The 17,382-nt window shown below is 45.7% G+C and overlaps 1 protein-coding gene across 1 annotated transcript; it reads left to right on the forward strand.

The window, feature by feature from the left end:
• Window positions 1-2,422: 2,422 nt before the first annotated feature.
• NMUR2 (neuromedin U receptor 2) lies at window positions 2,423-16,614 on the forward strand (the record flags this gene model as incomplete). Its single annotated transcript, XM_084761189.1, has 4 exons — window positions 2,423-3,124; window positions 9,295-9,379; window positions 13,765-13,890; window positions 16,129-16,614. 4 exons carry the CDS (start codon window positions 2,423-2,425, stop codon window positions 16,404-16,406), a joined length of 1,191 nt encoding a protein of 396 aa, XP_084617315.1. The 3' UTR covers window positions 16,407-16,614.
• Window positions 16,615-17,382: the final 768 nt, after the last annotated feature.

The following is a 17,382-nucleotide window of genomic DNA, read 5'->3' on the forward strand; positions in this document are numbered from 1 at the left end:
ACTCTCAAAGCGTGCTCTAGCTCTGGCTCTGAGGTGATGACCATAAGCTAGGAGCTGTCCTTCCCTCTCCCACACTAACCATCAGGGGTCCAGATGGTGACAACCACTTCAGTCTGGGCCTCAGAGTGATCCCAGCACAGGGAAGGCGTTCTTCAAGGGCAGCACAGCTTATCTAAGAGTGTCTCCCAACAGTCTCAACTGCTTATGCACTCTTGGGGTGGGCGGAGTCTAGTAAATATGATCCGTTTCAGGGACTTCCTGAAATTTTTCAGTTGTTATTTCCTGGGCTTATGAGTTCCCTTGAATCATAGGATGTTTCACCTCCTCTTAGAACGTTCTGTGCCCTAAGAAGCTTTCTATGTAGCATGGAAGATTTAACAGCAGAGGAACTTGCTGCACACAGCACTAATCTAAGGACTCACTCTCTTTTCATCACTGGTCAGATCCATAGTCTGGACCTCGTTTCTGCCTCAGGAGCTTTCACTGGGAATATCCTTCCCTTAGCCTTTCAGGTTTTGGTCTCAATGACATATGCTGAAATAAGCCTTCTCTGGCTTCCTTTGCAAACTGTTTATCAGCTTCTATCTGGAAGCATGCACTTTATTAACTTGCACTATTACTAACATTTTCAGAAACCTTAACAGTAAGAAAATCTCAACGGAGCAGAGGTGGTCACTGACTGTGAGGGTTTGGCTTCCCTGTCAACATGACTGAGTTTGGAACCACCCATGAGACAATCTCTGGCCATGACTGAGAGGGACATTCCAGAGATGTCTAACTGGGAAAGGAAGACCCACCCTGAATGTGGAAGACACCATCCCATGGAATGAGACCCAAGACTGAAAAAAAATAAAAATAAAAAAGAAACAATGTGAACTGAGGGCCAGTATTCATCTCCTTGCTCTCTGATGGTGGCTCCAATGTGACCAGCTGCCTAATACCTCTGTTGCTGTGCTTTCCCCCGCTCCATGGCAGAGTGTTGTGATATTTCTTAAACTGTGAGTGAAAGTAAGTCCTTTTTTTTTTTAACCTTTTCTCTTTTAAAATATTGCATTTATTTATTTATTTTGTCTGTTTTTGTTTTGGCTCCCACTGATGTGTGTGTGTGTGTGTGTGTGTGTGTGTGTGTGTGTGTGTATGAGTGTGTGTATGCATGCATAATGTGTGTCTTGGCACATGTGTGGAGGTCAGAGGATAGCTTGTGGGAATTGTTCTCTTCTTCTACCCTGTGAGTTCCAGGGACTGAACTCAGGTCGCCAGACTTGGTGGAAGGCAGGCTTCTTTAGTCCTGACATCTCACCAGCCCCATCAGCCCTTCATCTAAGTCGCTTCAGTTATGGGTGTTCTGTGAAAGGCAATGAGAACAGTGACTGACAGCCTCATGTGTCCACACAGCCTAGGACAGCACAGGGCATGGAGTAAATCCAGGGAAGTATTTGCTGAACAAAACAAAATGGATAATGCAGGAGAGAGAAGCGGGGAGGGACAGAGAGACGGAGACAGAGACAGAGACAGAGAGACAGAGACAGAGACAGAGAGACAGAGAGAGAGACAGAGAGAGACAGAGAGACAGAGACAGAGAGACAGAGAGAATTAGTGAGAGACAAAAACAGAGAGGGGAAGGGAGATTGCAGATAGAGACAAACAGACACAGACACAGAGACAGACAGACAGACAGACAGACAGACAGACAGAAGGGAGAGGGAGGGGATTCACGAGAGACAAGGAGGCAGGAAGGAAGGGGACTCTGAAAGTTCAGTTTTCTTGATTTCTAATGATCTGATCCTGAGACCTCTGCGCTTCCTGAGCTGCTGAGAGAGACTGTTAGGCAGGGCTAAAACCTAAAGGCTGATTTTTCAGCCATCGAGATGCACAAAATCACATGCCTCATGTTTTCCCCAGAGAGCCCTGATTGCCCAAAGGAATAATATCGTCTGAGAAATCCATTGATCTTCCACTCTTTGACATGACATACAGCAATCAGAGAGCAACGGAGACTGGCTCCACTGTCTGCCTCCTTGGCCCTTCCCCAGAGCCCCACAACTTTGAAGCTGGCCCTGCTGGGAGTGTTTGCTCCTCAGGTGTCCCAGCTTACTGAGTGTGAGCGGATTGCCAGGCTGCCACCAAATCACAGGGCGGTCTCTCTCTCTCTCTCTCTCTCCAAGCCCTCACACCAACCTGCCTGGCTCTCCCACGGTGCAGCTTAACACACTCATTGGCCTACAGCGTGCCGGGGGGCGGGGCTTGGGTGGTCCTCAAAAGGCATTAGCAGTGTGAGAGGAGAGCCCTGGAGGCTGATGCTATCACCTCACTCTCTCTGACTTTCTTCAAGAGTCTCGGCTTTTCTGGCTCCTTCTGGCTCAGCTTGGGACAGAGCCGCAGACCAGGGGGATACCTGTGGTCTTGTATTTAAAGCTCGGTAATGGGAAAACTTGAAAATGCTTCCTGGATCCACGATCCTCTCATGAAGTACCTGAACAGTACAGAGGAATACCTGGCCCACCTGTGTGGACCCAAGCGCAGCCATCTCTCCCTCCCAGTGTCTGTGGTCTATGCGCTGATCTTCGTGGTAGGGGTGATGGGCAATCTTCTGGTGTGCCTGGTGATTGTCCGACACCAGACCTTGAAGACACCTACCAACTACTACCTCTTCAGCCTGGCGGTCTCAGATCTGCTGGTCCTGCTCTTGGGCATGCCTCTGGAGGTCTACGAGATGTGGCACAATTACCCCTTCCTCTTCGGGTCGGTGGGATGCTACTTCAAGACCTCCCTCTTCGAGACTGTGTGCTTTGCCTCCATTCTCAGTGTCACCACCGTCAGCATAGAGCGCTATGTGGCCATCATCCACCCGTTCCGAGCCAAGCTGGAGAGCACACGGAGGCGGGCCCTCAGGATCCTCGGTCTGGTCTGGGGCTTCTCTGTGGTCTTTTCGTTGCCCAACACCAGCATCCATGGCATCAAGTTCCAGCACTTTCCCAACGGATCCTCTGTGCCAGGCTCTGCCACCTGCACAGTCACCAAGCCCATGTGGATATACAACTTCATCATCCAAGCCACTTCCTTCCTCTTCTACATCCTGCCGATGACCCTCATCAGCATCCTCTACTACCTCATGGGGCTCAGGGTGAGTATCCAAGGTGACTGGCTTGGGACAGCATCCTTCCCTTCTTGCCCACCCGTTCTGAATTCAAAGAAAGACAGTATGGGGGGGGGAGAATAAGAAAGGAACACAGAGGATAACTTTAGGTGAGAAATTAAGAAGCAAGAGTTTATATGTATGTAAAATAGTTTTATATACAATTTTCATACATGTACTCAGGCTATATCTAACAAGTAAAATCAGCTTGGTCTCCTTTTGAACAGGTGGGAGCTGCCACCAACTAAATGGAGCAAAACTGAAACTCTGTTATTTTCTTTACCTGGGGTCCCTTGTTCTCTCTATGCTTGGTCACCCCTGTTTCTAAGAACCTTTTAGAAAACTTCCTAGCGGTATCATTGTAGATACCACTAGTGGGAGAATCTGACTCCGGGAGTTTGAGAGGAAGCCACACTTTGAGTGTGCACCTGATGTGATTTAGGTTTAGAGAGTCATGTTCTAGGGGTTTGGGGGGGAACCCTTCCACACCCTGCTGCCCCTGCTCCACTTTACTGCCTGTGTCGGAGGGTTTATCTGTACCAACCAGTCCTGAGGGTATTGCGAGCTCTCCCTGCTTTATAGTCTGGGACAGATATACAGCCGTGAGGGCAAATATTTTCTTGTGGCTGCATTTACCTCGCACTGAAATAGCAAGTTAAATGTGTGTGTGTGTGTGTGTGTGTGTGTGTGTGTGTGTGTGTGTTGAGAGTGACATATGTGATTTATATTTCATATATACTATACACGCACACACACATATACTGAAGCCAGTTTTATAGCAGGTAGGGATTGAGGGATGGAAAAGTAAACAGAACTCATAAGTTAGAGCTGCACAGGCACGATTAAGCGACATGTGAGTTTCTGGGGAAATCACTCCGTTTTCCCTGCATCTTACAATTGGAGATTCCTTCTCTAAGCTTGTGGTGATAAATATGTTTTTCATTTCCTCTGGTACTAAACTAGCTGAGAGAATCTGTCTTTGAGAAAGGCAGGAGTGAATCTGGATACTTCCTACCCGTATTCTGTACCCAAATTCATAGGTGTGAGTCCTCACAATGAAAGTGTTGTATTCACGTAAGGAAGTGGTTCATGCAGGACACAGTTATTGTGTTTATTTAGACTCTCAAGTTCCTGCTGACATGTGCCTTTAGGCGAGCCATGCACAATTCTCCTGGAATTACTTTCCCATTTGGAGAATGAAAAGGTCACATCACATCATTTCTAAGGCTTCTTCTAGCTTTAATAGTCTGTGGTTCTTTTTTTAAAAGGCAAAGGGACTGTGAGTGGGATAGACACGAGCTATAAATGAAAGAAATAAACATAAATATCTCATCACATCCTCTGGTATTGTGGCTCCGGATACAGAGCCCCATTCCATCGCCGAGAGAGGCAGTTATTAACAGAGACGATCTTTCTTAATATTTGCTGGCCCTAAAATGAATGTCCAGGCATGAGCAAGAACATAATTTGAGGAGCAGGAAGAAATCTGATCGGGCAGAGAGTGGTGGCATTTTCCCTGAGACCTATGTCACCCTAACCACCTTAGTCCCACAGTTCCAGAATGTCTTGTGTACGTAACCAAGAGGAGAAAACATCCATACATTTCCAAATATCATGCAGATCATAAGACCTTCTCACCCCCACCCCCTGACTGTAACATTAGATTCTTGCTCAATGCTAAACAATCATTTGTCTTGTATGAGTTTGGGGGAGACACCTGTGACAGCAAACATAGATTCCTCTAAGCTCTTTCTTCAGATTTGGTCCACTCTCACGCACAGCGTCTGTGCCCCAAACTGGTGGCAGCTCAGACAATAGCCACCCTGCTTTGTATGAGTAATGCAATTGATGACATCCTGTTCAGAAAAGAGGAAGTAGGGGGCTGTGGACCAGAGGGTACTAAGAAAGGAAATTAGGGTTTGTCATTCTGAAAATTTAGACAGCCCTAGACCAGAGGTCTGGGGAAGCAAAGCCCTGTTCAGTGCCACAGGCATCACAGCCCACGAACCCTTTTCTCTGTAAGGTTCCTGCCACTCACCACCGCACTTGCTTTGCCTTTTTGACTCTAGTCCACTCTGTCAGTCATGTTTCAAGCACATTTCCCTGGGGCCACTCACCTAGACCCTGCAGCTGGCCTGCCTCTGTTGTAGATGTCATGGCTTCCGGTAACTTCCTTTGTTATGATTTATAATTCCATGCAGACCTTTTACTTCATTTATTTCTCCCAAACAACACGGTGCTCAGTCAGGAATGAGGCTAAATTACTTCTTTCATTACTGGGCATCATTTTCTCTATCTTTAAGATAAGAGACTTGGAAACGTGGCATCAAAGGCCCTTTGAATGTTCAAGACTTAAAGACACCCAAGCCCTAATGGTATTTGAGTTCTTGAGTCTGATGAGAAGTCTACAGGTCTGATTGAATCTGGTTGCCACTCCCTTCAGAAGGCAGCTAAGACAATGCTGATGAAAGTACAGGACAAGAGAAGCTTGTGTGTGCTCAAAGCTGAACACTCCTCAGTGCTCCCTCATTCCAGGACATACATATCCATAGAGGTGCTCTTCAGGCTTAGAGCATCATGCAGACGGAAAGTAGGTGACCCAAGAGTAACTTCCCATCCACCCAAGAGGAAGTCCTGGCAAAGTCTAGGCTAACCCTTGTCTCTTACACATGACTTTTGTATTGATGAGAACACATTTGTGAATTGCACAAGAATCAACAGTGCCTCACAGGCTACAAATGAGCAAGATAGTGGATGGATAGATGGATGGATGGATGGATGGATGGATGGATGGATGGATGGACAGATGAGCAGGATGGACAGAGATGAATGAACAGAGAGACAAATGCTGGATGGATGGATGGATGGATGGATGGATGGATGGATGGATGGACAGATGAGCAAGATGGACAGAGATGAATGGACAGAGAAAAAAATGCTGGATGGATGGATGGATGGATGGTTGGATGGATGGATAGACGGACAGACAGTGGATGGCATAATGGCAAATTGACATATAGATAAATAAATAGATGGATGGATGGTTAGGCAAACAGACAGACAGAAGGGGAGATGATGGACAGAGACACTGATAGATGGATGGATGGGTGGATGACATAACAGAGAAACTGAAGGACAGACAGACAAATAGGTATATATCAGGATTATATATATATATGCATATATTCACATATACACACAGACACAGGCATGCATGCACTTACAAACACACTTAAAACAACAACAACAACAGCAACCTGTGGGAGAAAGGGTTTCTTTCAGCTTAAAGGGAGATGGCTTAGAGGCTAAGGCATACCCATTGCCCACTGTTCTTTGAGGGAACCTAGTTCAATTCCCAGCACCCACAAAGCAGTTGTCTGTGACTCCAGTTCCAGGGGATCTGATGCCTTCTTTTGACCTTTTTGGATATTGGTCAGGCACAAGGTGCATATACACATACACAGGCAAAACAATCATACACAAAAAAATATTTTTAAAAGGTCATAGGCCATCATCAAAGGAATTTGAGGCAGAACTCAATCAGAAACCATGGAGAAATTCTTACTGGCTTGCTCCTTATAGCTGGCACAGGTACCATCTTTATACAGAGGCCTACCTGCCTAGGGATGGTAATACATACAATGGGCTGGGCCCTCCCATATCAATTAGCAATTATAAAAATGCCTCAAAAGGGCTACAGAGATAGTTCAATGATTAAAAGCACTGGTGGCTCTTCCAGAGGACTGAGCTCAATTCCCAGCATCTACATGCCCACATGGCAGTTCATAAATGCCTGCAACTCCAGTTCCAGTGTGTGTGGGGAGACTGATGCCTTCTTTTGGTTTCTACAGGCACCAGGCACTCAATACAGTGTATAGACATACATATAAACAAAACACCCTTACACACACTTTTTTTTAATTAAAGAAAAGGAAGAAGCCTCAAGACCCAGCCTGATCTGAGCAATTCTTCCATTAACGTTCCCTCTTCCCAGGTGACACTAGGTTTGTGCTGAGTTGCCAGCTGAAGTGAAGGCCAACATCTGTCAAATATGGCACAGCTGAGTTACAAGACATTTTCCCAGAAAAGACTCACTAATCTACATAAGCAGACTCAAAAATACAAATAGTTGTCCTCGGTTATTTTAATTTGTACCATGCCTTTTGGGAAGAAGTGAAACACTACCGAGAATCATGAAAATAACACTAATGTACCATGCTCTGAGTACCATGTGCCCTGCACTGGCGTGCTTATCATATTAAGAACATCTTAGCACCCTCACCACTACTTCCATTTATTTCTACGTCACGGCAGGATTCCATCAGTTCTTTTCTAGTTGGTTCCAGGTGCCTCTAACTGGTCAAACGTCAAATGACTTTTAACCCCTCACTTTCTGAAAACAGACTCAACACAGAAACCTCCAGTAAGTCCAAGAGACAGGCAGGCATGCGAACCACATAGGTGGATGCATGTAGCCTGTGTGTCCTATGGGAGCTGCTTGATTTTAAGGAACTTCTGTATCTTAGGGGCATAGGATATAGATTTGTGGAACTTTCCAGATGACCTTTGTTGGGCCATTCTTCCAGGTTTTCTCCATTGTTAAAGACCCTCTAAGGGTCCTTGGGATAGCTTGCAGCTGAGGGGGCTCCATGCTCCTTGAAGTCAACCAAACTACGAAGTGAATGTGGGGAAGCAATAAACAGCCTAAGAGAGAGTCGGGGTGCCCTAGGTAAGTGAGTAAGGACTAACAGTCACTGGACTTACTTCCAGGTGTGGGGTGGTCACAGGTCATCAGTTCCTTTCACCTGGTACAACATCCCCACAGGCAAAAAGTAGATCTAACGGAGAAAGATTCTACCAGCAGATGGATAACATGGCGTTCTGGTACATGGGGGGTTAGGAGGAAGAAGAAGGCAAGGGAGGGGGTTTAGGAGGAAGAAGAGGGCAACGGGATAGAGCTGCTACATTTCCGGGAGTAGGTGGGCCTTAAACAGGCTAGTAAAGTTGGCACGTTAGGTCATGTTGACATTCCACCAAACTTACATTACCACAAAGATCACCCTTTATTCCAAGTAGGCTAAGTATCTATCCATATTTAAATTCTGAAGGGTATGCAGTTTTGTCAGTAGAACCAGAAAAACGCCATGTCCTAGAGTGTGCTAGCCAGTACAGTATTGGGAAATCTGTTGAAAAGGGCTGGGAGTGTATTATTCAAAGAAATTTGACTCCCCTTTCCACTGAGATGGGCATGGGAGATATAGATGTAGAAAGTGAGGAAAGTGATACGCAAACTCCAGGAAGATCCACACTGCTCATGACCAACACTCAAGACTCCAAGAGTGCCACAGTGTGGTGGTTGGAATGGGAATGCTCTCTACAGGCACTTACATTTTCACGCCTAGTCGCCAGTTAATGAACTGTTTGGAAAGATTAGGAGGTGTGGCCTTTGAGGTTTCAAATGCCCATGCCAGGCCAAGTCTCCTCCCCCACCCCCCCTCACCTACGGATCAAGATGTAAAGCTCTCAGCTCCTGCTCTAGCACCATGCCTTCTGAGGGTCATAGACTAACCTTCTGACACTGTAAGCAAGGAAGGCCTCCAATCAAATGCTTTTTAAAATAAAAATTGTCTTAGTCCTGATGTCTCTTCACAGCAATAGGACAGTAACTAAGACACATGAGAAAGATGATAACATTTGTGAGATCATAAGATTTTGTTATCTGGACCTTCCTCTCATGTGAAATACACTCTTGACTCTAATGATGTGGCCAACAGAGATGAAAGGAGTGAGTGAGTGAACAGATGGGCCTAGCTTGCATTCTGTTGTTGTTGATGATTTGTGGATTAACCATTTTGGCTTTGTGTGTGTGTGTGTGTTTGTGTGTGTGTGTGTGTGTGTGTGTGTGTGTGTGTGTGTTACTTACTAACATACTACAGAACTAGAGCCACATGGAATCGCTTATTAAAATCTTAGTTTTACTGTATCTTGCTCATAACCCTATCCCGTTGGGTTGGAGAACTTAGACTGAATTCTGCCTCTAGTGAAATGTTTAAAATTTTTAAAGACTTTTTTTTTAAAGTGCTGCTTATATGCCTTCAACGTCTCTGATGGGGAAAGCAACCTTTCCTTCCTAACCAATCTCTCCACTTCTCTTTCAGCTGAAGAGAGATGAATCCCTTGAGGCAGACAGAGGAACTGTGAACGTTCACAGGCCCTCCAGAAAGTCAGTCACCAAGATGCTGTGTAAGCTGTTCTCTTTGTCTCTCAGCTTGTTCACTTTTGTTTATAAGAGAAGAGACCTTGCCTTTGGCACTGACGTAAGGGTGCTGGCTAAGATGTTCTTCTTGGCTTCCAGAAGCTTCTATGACCTGCCTGTTTTGTTTCAACTTTGGATTTGAGCCTTCAAAACCTTGTGCTAGGTTACAGTTGCTGGGGTGCCTTCCAAGGGCTAGGAGATAAATCCCTTTTGTGTGCAGAGCCTCTGCATCACTCTGTATGTGTGTAAGATAGGGCGGGAGTGGCTTCTGAACCTGCTTGTGTTCCAGAATTCTTCAGATATGGGAAACAGGTCATGGTGGGTCCTGCACTCACAAATGCTCTCACACAACGTTTTGAAACTCACTTCAGGGGATTGTAAACTCCCAAGCGCCATGTACACTCTGTGGGTTTGTTTTAAATTCCAGATTAAGAACAACTAGGCATGCATTCTCCTGAGTAAATCATTCCACTAAGGACATTGCATCAAACATCACCTTACTTAAAAACAAAATGGTAAAAAAAATTGCCTTTTTATTAAAGATACATATACTTGTAAGAGACAAAATATTTTTAAGAAATCCAGGTCCTAACCATCCTCTCCCAAAAGGATTCTAGAAAAGTAAGTGGACCCCTGGGCTGCGGAGATAGATGGATCAGCACTTGCTATGTAAGCATGAAGACTGGAGGTTAGACTCCGCCCCCCCTGCCCCCCCCCCCCCCCGGACCCTCACAAATGCTGTGGAAGTGACTTCCCTCTTCTTATTCCCCTCATGGAAGGCAGAAACAAGGAGTCCATAGGGCACGCTAGCTATAGAGGCAGGCCGCATCAGTGAGCTCTGGGCTTGATTAAGAGGTCCTGCATCAGTGAATAAGGTGGATGAGTGATTGAGGATAATTCCTGACTCAACCTTGGGCCTCTACACACATGTGCATCCCCATACACATTCAAACACGCATGTATACCTACGCACATACCTCTACGCACACATGCGACTGGCAAAATGAAAATAAAAACTAAGAGAAGCAACATCAGTCCTCCAGGAGAGGCACTGGTGAGATAATGTGAAACATCAAATTCTTTCTAAATAACAACCTACATTTGGAAAGAAACGCATTCTCAGGCCAATGTGCCTGTGAAACATGGAAGCCAGGCCCTCTGTGAGCAAAAAAAAAAAACCAAAAACCAAAAAACAAAACAAAAACTGAAGCCAGTTGGTCTTTTGGCTCTAATAATCATTTTCTTTGAGGTTTTTCAGCTCCAGGTGGGATTTGGCCTTTGTTGTCAGGAAACCACGAGTCTTCATTATAAGTCCCTTTCTCATTTTGGTTATGACCTCAATGTTTGTTCCTGTTAGCATCTCAGTAGCAAGCCTGGGGCGTAGCTCCCTGGTAGAGCAGGTGCCCTGCATGTGCAAGGCTCTAGGTTCAATTCCTAGCATACCATACTCAGAAAAAACAGTTCTGGGATGGGTTCAAAGCCAGCCTGGGCAACTTAACAAGATCCTGTCTCAAAATAAACTGGGCAGGAGTTCAGTGGGAGAGTGCTGGCTTTGAGCTCAATTCCCAGAACTATTAAAAAAAAAAAGAGTAATAATAATAAAATGTAAAGCATTCGCCTTCATTATCATAAGGAATTATGGCAGAGGTGGGCAGTTGGAAGACATTTTACTGAGAGAGAAATTCAAAAGAAGCTTCCAGATATTTTTTTGGAAGAGCATTGCACGGACAGACTGCTTACCCTCAATGGTAACTCCAAAAGGAAACAGACCTGAAATGTGCAGACGGACGGAGTCTCACAATAAAGATCATGTATCCACCTTTCAGCCAATATCAGCTCATGGCTGCTCTCTCTTCATCTTCACCCTCTATCCCCCACCCCCACCCCCCACCCCCTGCCCCCCACCCCCACCCCCACCCCCTGCGCCCCCAACCCCAACCCCTCCCCCACTGCCTCTGTTAGATCACTCAGGTACAAAACTCAAGCAGCCTGTCACAGAAAAGGATTTGACAACTTCTTAAGAGGGGAAAATGCTTGTTTCTCTTTCTAGAGCTTCTGGGAAACTTTTAGCCATCCCTGCCTGCCACAACTCCAGCCCACCCAGGAATCAGAAGGATCAAAGAAACTCCTAATGATTTCTAGAGTGTTGTATTAGCAGCTTTGCATCGCTATGGCAAAATGAAGGAAAGAAAGCAAAACGAAGGTGGAGCAGTTGGTAAAGTGTTTGCAGAACAGGCTTGAGAATTTGTGTTTGATCCCCAGCGTCTGTGTAATAAAAAGCCAAGCAAGGTGGAGTGAGCTTGGGAGAGCATCCCAGGGTTGGGCAGGTAGATATGGATGGATCCTTGGGGTTCTCTGACAAGCAGTCTAGCTGAACTGGTGAGCTCAGGATAAAAGTGAGAGACTGTCTCAAAGCAAAGTGGGCAGGCCTCCTGACAAATGACACTTAAAATTGACCTCTGGGCCACACTCCCAACACACACACACACACACACACACACACACACACACACACACACACACACCACAAGAAAGATAAAGGACTTATCTTGGGGCATAGCTTCAGGTCTTCTTCTTTTGAGGCAGAAAATCACTGCCGAAAAAGGAGAGAGAGAGAGAGAGAGAGAGAGAGAGAGAGAGAGAGAGAGAGAGAGAGAGAGAAAGAAGAAGAAGAGGAGGAGGAGGAGGAGGAGGGGAGAGGAGAGGAGAAGAAAGGGAGGGAGGGAAGGAGGGAGGGAGAGAGGGAGGGAGGAAGGGAGGGAGGGTGTAAAGGCTCTGTGGCAAAGCCCTGGCTGGGAAGCTTACATGAGGGGGGCCAGGGGGCGGGTGCTATTATCTTGGAGCTTTCCATCACATGGACCTTCTGCTTTGGGCCTGTGATGAGGCAGAGCATCTTAATAGGGTATGTGGTGGAGTAAAGCTGTTCTTCACAGCCAGAAAACAGAAAGAAAACAAAGAGTAGAGAGTCCCCATTCTCCCTCCAAGACACAGTGAATGCCCGCTTCCATTATCTACCACATCTCCTCAAGTTCCCATCCACCCCCACCCTCCAATAGTATCATCCACCAGGGACCATGCCTTAGAAGAATGAGGCTCTCTGTGGCTCCAAACCTTAAGAGCTCACTGGCAACCTGTGAATTTAAATATCACAGTTTCTTAAAACAACCTGTTACTGATCCCGTCAGTTTATGAGTTTCTGAACACCTGCTGAGAACATCTACAATCAAGTGGATTTGGAATTTTGAAATATATTCAGTTCTATTTTAAATGCTCTAAGGAGACACACATAAGAAATCTTGAGGGCCTGGAGAGATGGCTCCGAGGTTAAGAGCACTGTTTGCTCTTCCAGAGGTCCTGAGTTCAATTCCCAGCAACCACATGGTGGCTCACAACCATCTTTAATGGGATCTGATGCCCTCTTCTGGCAAGCAGGTGTACATGCACATAGAGCACTCATACAAAAAATAAACAAATAAATCTTTAAAAAAACAAACAAACAAAAGGAAATCTTGAGGAGATGTCTCAGTAGTTAAGAGCCTTGATGCTCTTGCAACGAGTTCCCAGCACCTACACTGGGCGGCTCACAACCTCCAGTAAGGCCCTCTTCTGGCCTATGCAGGTACTGCAGGTATGTGGTGTACAAAGAGATAAGAAGGCACATACACACACACACACACACACACACACACACACACACACACACACATAAATAAAGACAAATACTTTTATAAGAAAAAGAGAAGAGTGGAGAGATGGTACGGGGAGGTCACAGGGCCAATGACATGGCTCAGAGGGCAAAGGCACTTGCTGCCAAACCTGATGACCTGAGTTTGATTTCCAGGACCCAGCAGAAGGGAAGAACTGATTTCAGGAATCTGCTCTCTGACTCTGACATGTGTGTTTTAGTAGGTGTGTGTGTGTGTGTGTGTGTGTGTGTGTGTGTGTGTGTGTGTTGTTCACACTCATACACAAATAGCAGTAACAGTACTTAGTGAGCCCTCAACAAAAGACGTTAGGTTGGAATGGGGGCATGATGGAGGCCATGGAAGGAGTTGAAGTGGGAAAATAAGGAGTAAAAATGATTATATCTATTACATGAAATTATGGAAATTTCAAAAACAGAGAAACTTCCCATTAAACACTAGGACTATAAATTCTAAGAGAAAACTTAGGCAACCGTTTAGAAAACTGATCCTAAATCCATACAATTATGTTTGAACACTCTTTATCTCTGGGATTGCATTTGCCTATAGCAGTCATCTCTGAGCCAAGGTGGCAGGGAAAACTTGATCATAGGAGAGAAAGGCTGGGAGCAAGCGCCATATTCTTTGCTGGCCTATCCCTTCATCCTCTCTCCCACTTTCTCTTCCAGTTGTCTTGGTCCTTGTGTTTGCTATCTGCTGGACCCCTTTCCACGTGGACCGGCTCTTCTTCAGCTTTGTGGAGGAGTGGACAGAGTCCCTGGCTGCTGTGTTCAACCTCATCCATGTGGTGTCAGGTAAAGGCGTGCTGGGTTCAGGGATGCAGCTATGAAGGAGCTTTTCCTTTCCTCTACCTTGAGGCCTCCCTACACAGGCAGCTCATGGGGATACGGTCTTCTATTGTAGAAACAGTGGGAGCTGAGTATATTCAAAGATGAAAAATGTTTACAGGTTACTTTATAGAAAGCCTTAACTCCACAGGTGATAACTACAGTAGGAAAATGGGCATTGGTCCTCAGTGTTTGACACCAAAGACATGCACAAGAAGAAATAGTTTCCCCAAAGGCACAAAGTTGTATAAAGCAGTGAAAATGAGGCTCAAGCCCAAGTCACTGAATTTCAAATTCAAGATTCTTTCCACCTACTGGTATTAGGTTTGGGGCACTTCTGCCCACTGGCTTCTGTTGTCACTGGCTTATTCTATGGGCCCTGGATTTTCAGGAGCATAACCAGAGGGTAAAGGTAAGATGCATAGATGCAACTTAGAAACATAACAGCTCAGAACAGAAGGAAGGAGGGAGGGAGGGAGGAAGGGAGGGAGGGAGAGAGGGGAAAGAAATATACTGTAGACTTTCCTGTATAATGCCGCCATTTCTGCGTCCGAACATCTGTACTCAAATACCCGTTCTCTCTCTTCAACTCTCTCCTACCCATGTCAAGGTCCAGCTGGTGACAGTCACCTCCCCTGAGTCACTCACGGCCATGTTATAATGACCTATGTTATAATAGAATAACTGACATGGTCTGGCAGCCGGTGTCATTGTGTATCCCTGTTACTACGTATCCAAAGGTCCTCCTATAGCCTTCCAATTGGAGAAAAAAATTAGGGTGCTTGGAGGAAAAAGTCTAAATCCCCTATCTTTCAAAGTGCTGTGAAGTTCCCAGAATATCCTAATGAGCATTTGATCAGTGTCTGAATGAACAGATGTGTCTCCTCACCCCAGAGAGGACACTGACCATAGATACAAAGAAGAGATTCCACCCAAGTGTAGTTTGCTGAGGCAGTGAGTCACAGGTTACTAACAAGAACGTGAGCAACTTGCAGACAGATAGATCACTGAAAAAGAGATCTCTCAGCAATGATTAACTATCTTTACAGCTTTGGGAAGGGGCCCAGCCTCATGTGCCTCTCCCCAAACCCTGTTAACTCTCTGTAAATCTTTGAGGAAAGACAGGCAAAGCTGCAAAGTTAATGGCGACACCCTTGTGTAGTCTCCAATGGGTGATGGCAGCTGATGGGTTTAAAGGGCTGTGGCTGTGGTTGAGTCACGTGTGGAGGAGGATGCTTCTCAACACACAGCTTCAGCCAGAATGTTCCAACCCCTGTTTCCAGAAGAAGGAGTTGAAGTGCCAGTGTTTATCTGAGGGTTCCGAACAGAAGAGGGTCACAGTCTCCCTTAAGCTTTATTGGTGTCTTCGAGTAACAAAACAGGAGATGATAAGAGGACCCAGTGTGGTTGAGAGCACATGCTGCTCTTATAGAGGGCCTGACTTCACTTCCCAGCTCCAATATTGGGTTTCTCACAGGCCTGTTACTCCAGTGCCTCTGTGGGTACTGGGACTCCCACACATGCACACATGTGTACACACACACACACACACACACACACACACACACAGAGAGAGAGAGAGAGAGAGAGAGAGAGAGAGAGAGAAACACACCCACATTTACATAATTAAAAAATAAATCTCAAAAAAAATATAAATCTCTAAAGAAAAGAGTGCATGTTTAACAAGCAGAGAAAAAACAATATGCAAGCCGCCTGGTGGACAAAATAAATGGTAAAATATACTTAGAAGAGGTATCAAGGGAAGCAGGAGTGGGTAGGAAAGGGACATGGCGGCAGGCTGTGGGGTGGGGGGGTCTCTTTCCAAGGGGTTTTCAGCAAAATACGGAATCTCAGCAGGGATTGTGTTGACTGACTTACCAATCCTCACCACTGCTGCTCCAAATTATAGCTTTAACTAACAATCCAGTGAAGAAGCAAACCTCTTTTCTCCAATACTTGAGCATCTCTCATGAGCACCATTGCCCAGCGCCATGGAAAACCCGGGACTCTTTCTAGTCTCTGTGCTTGATTCCTGAGTGCACGGGTGGATCCGCTCAGAGCATTTAACATTCTCAGGGAGTGTCTTGTATGCCCCACTGCTTCCAGGAGAGGCAATCACAGGGCTTCCTGGGGTTGGGCCTTTGCTAAATATTTACACTTGGTCCTACCTTGCCGCCATGTCTTCTTTTAACCGATTACTTGCAGGTGTCTTCTTCTATCTGAGCTCAGCGGTCAACCCCATCATTTATAACCTTCTGTCTCGACGCTTCCGGGCGGCCTTTCGGAATGTCATCTCTCCTCCCTGCGAGTGGTGCCATTCCCAGCATAGGCCACAGAGACCTCCGGCCCAGAAGATCATCTTCTTAACAGAGTGCCACCTTGTGGAGCTGACAGAAGATGCAGGCCCCCAGTTCCCTCGCCAGTCATCCATCTGCAACACCCACCTCTCCATCACTGCCTCCTGTGCTGCAGAGGTACCATGAAAAAAAGAAGCAGTCGGAAGGCCACTTCAGAAGGCCTGGATTCTGCGATTGACATCCTTCTAAACCCCAGCACCACAAGGAGGGAAACCCTGTCACATCTGCTTCCTTGTGTGCCATCAGGGAGTTAACAAGGCTCTTAGGCTCCCCAGACTCATTACTTTTTTTTAATATAAAAGCTCAGACTTCGCTCTGGGTCACAGTGCGGACTTTACACTCCATCTTTCTGTATTGTGAGCTTTCATAACTGCGATTGCAATGTGCATCGTGTGAGTCCCACTTAAAGATGCTTTCATGATGGGGGGGGGGGGGAGTTCAACCAACTAAAGGCCTTACAGAGTAGCTAAATAGCACGGCACGGTTATCTCAACCTCCAAACCCAGGGATGCTACTGTGTAGTAGTACCCTGGCTCAGAACTGCTCGCAAAAGCTTAGCCCTCCAATAGTGAGGACTTTTGTAAGCTTGTTGTCAAATGAGCGATGGCTTGAAATCAGTCACGGTAGAAATATTTATGCTACAGAAATTAACAAGCTCTCTAAATCACAACTAAATAATTTTTATCCCCTGGAGAGCTGGCCCATGAGAGGGTTGAGAGCTATTAATAAGGCAGCACTGTGCCAGCCAGCTTGCTGCGATGCATGTGACTTGTTTTCGGAACAAATGCTGGTAATGCTGTAATTATGGACTACTTAGAGTCATGGTTAACTCTGAAAAAAAATGCTATGGACTAGATTTTTTGCTCTTTTTTTTTTTTAACCTAGAACTCCTAGACAAAAATAGGTGAAAAACTGCTAATTAAGCAAATGGAAGCCGAATCAGCATTTTATAATTAACCTAGAGGAGAAAGATTATTTTTGGATGCTATCCATTCACATTAGTGCAGAAAACAACAAAGGACCCAGTGTTATCTTCCCTCACATGTCTCTATTTAGAGTGTTCATGGGATGTATTGTCAAAACAGGCAAATTTTGTATATTC

This window comes from Acomys minous (assembly GCF_964271855.1).
Source record: "Acomys minous genome assembly, chromosome: 16".
NCBI lineage: Eukaryota > Metazoa > Chordata > Mammalia > Rodentia > Muridae > Acomys > Acomys minous.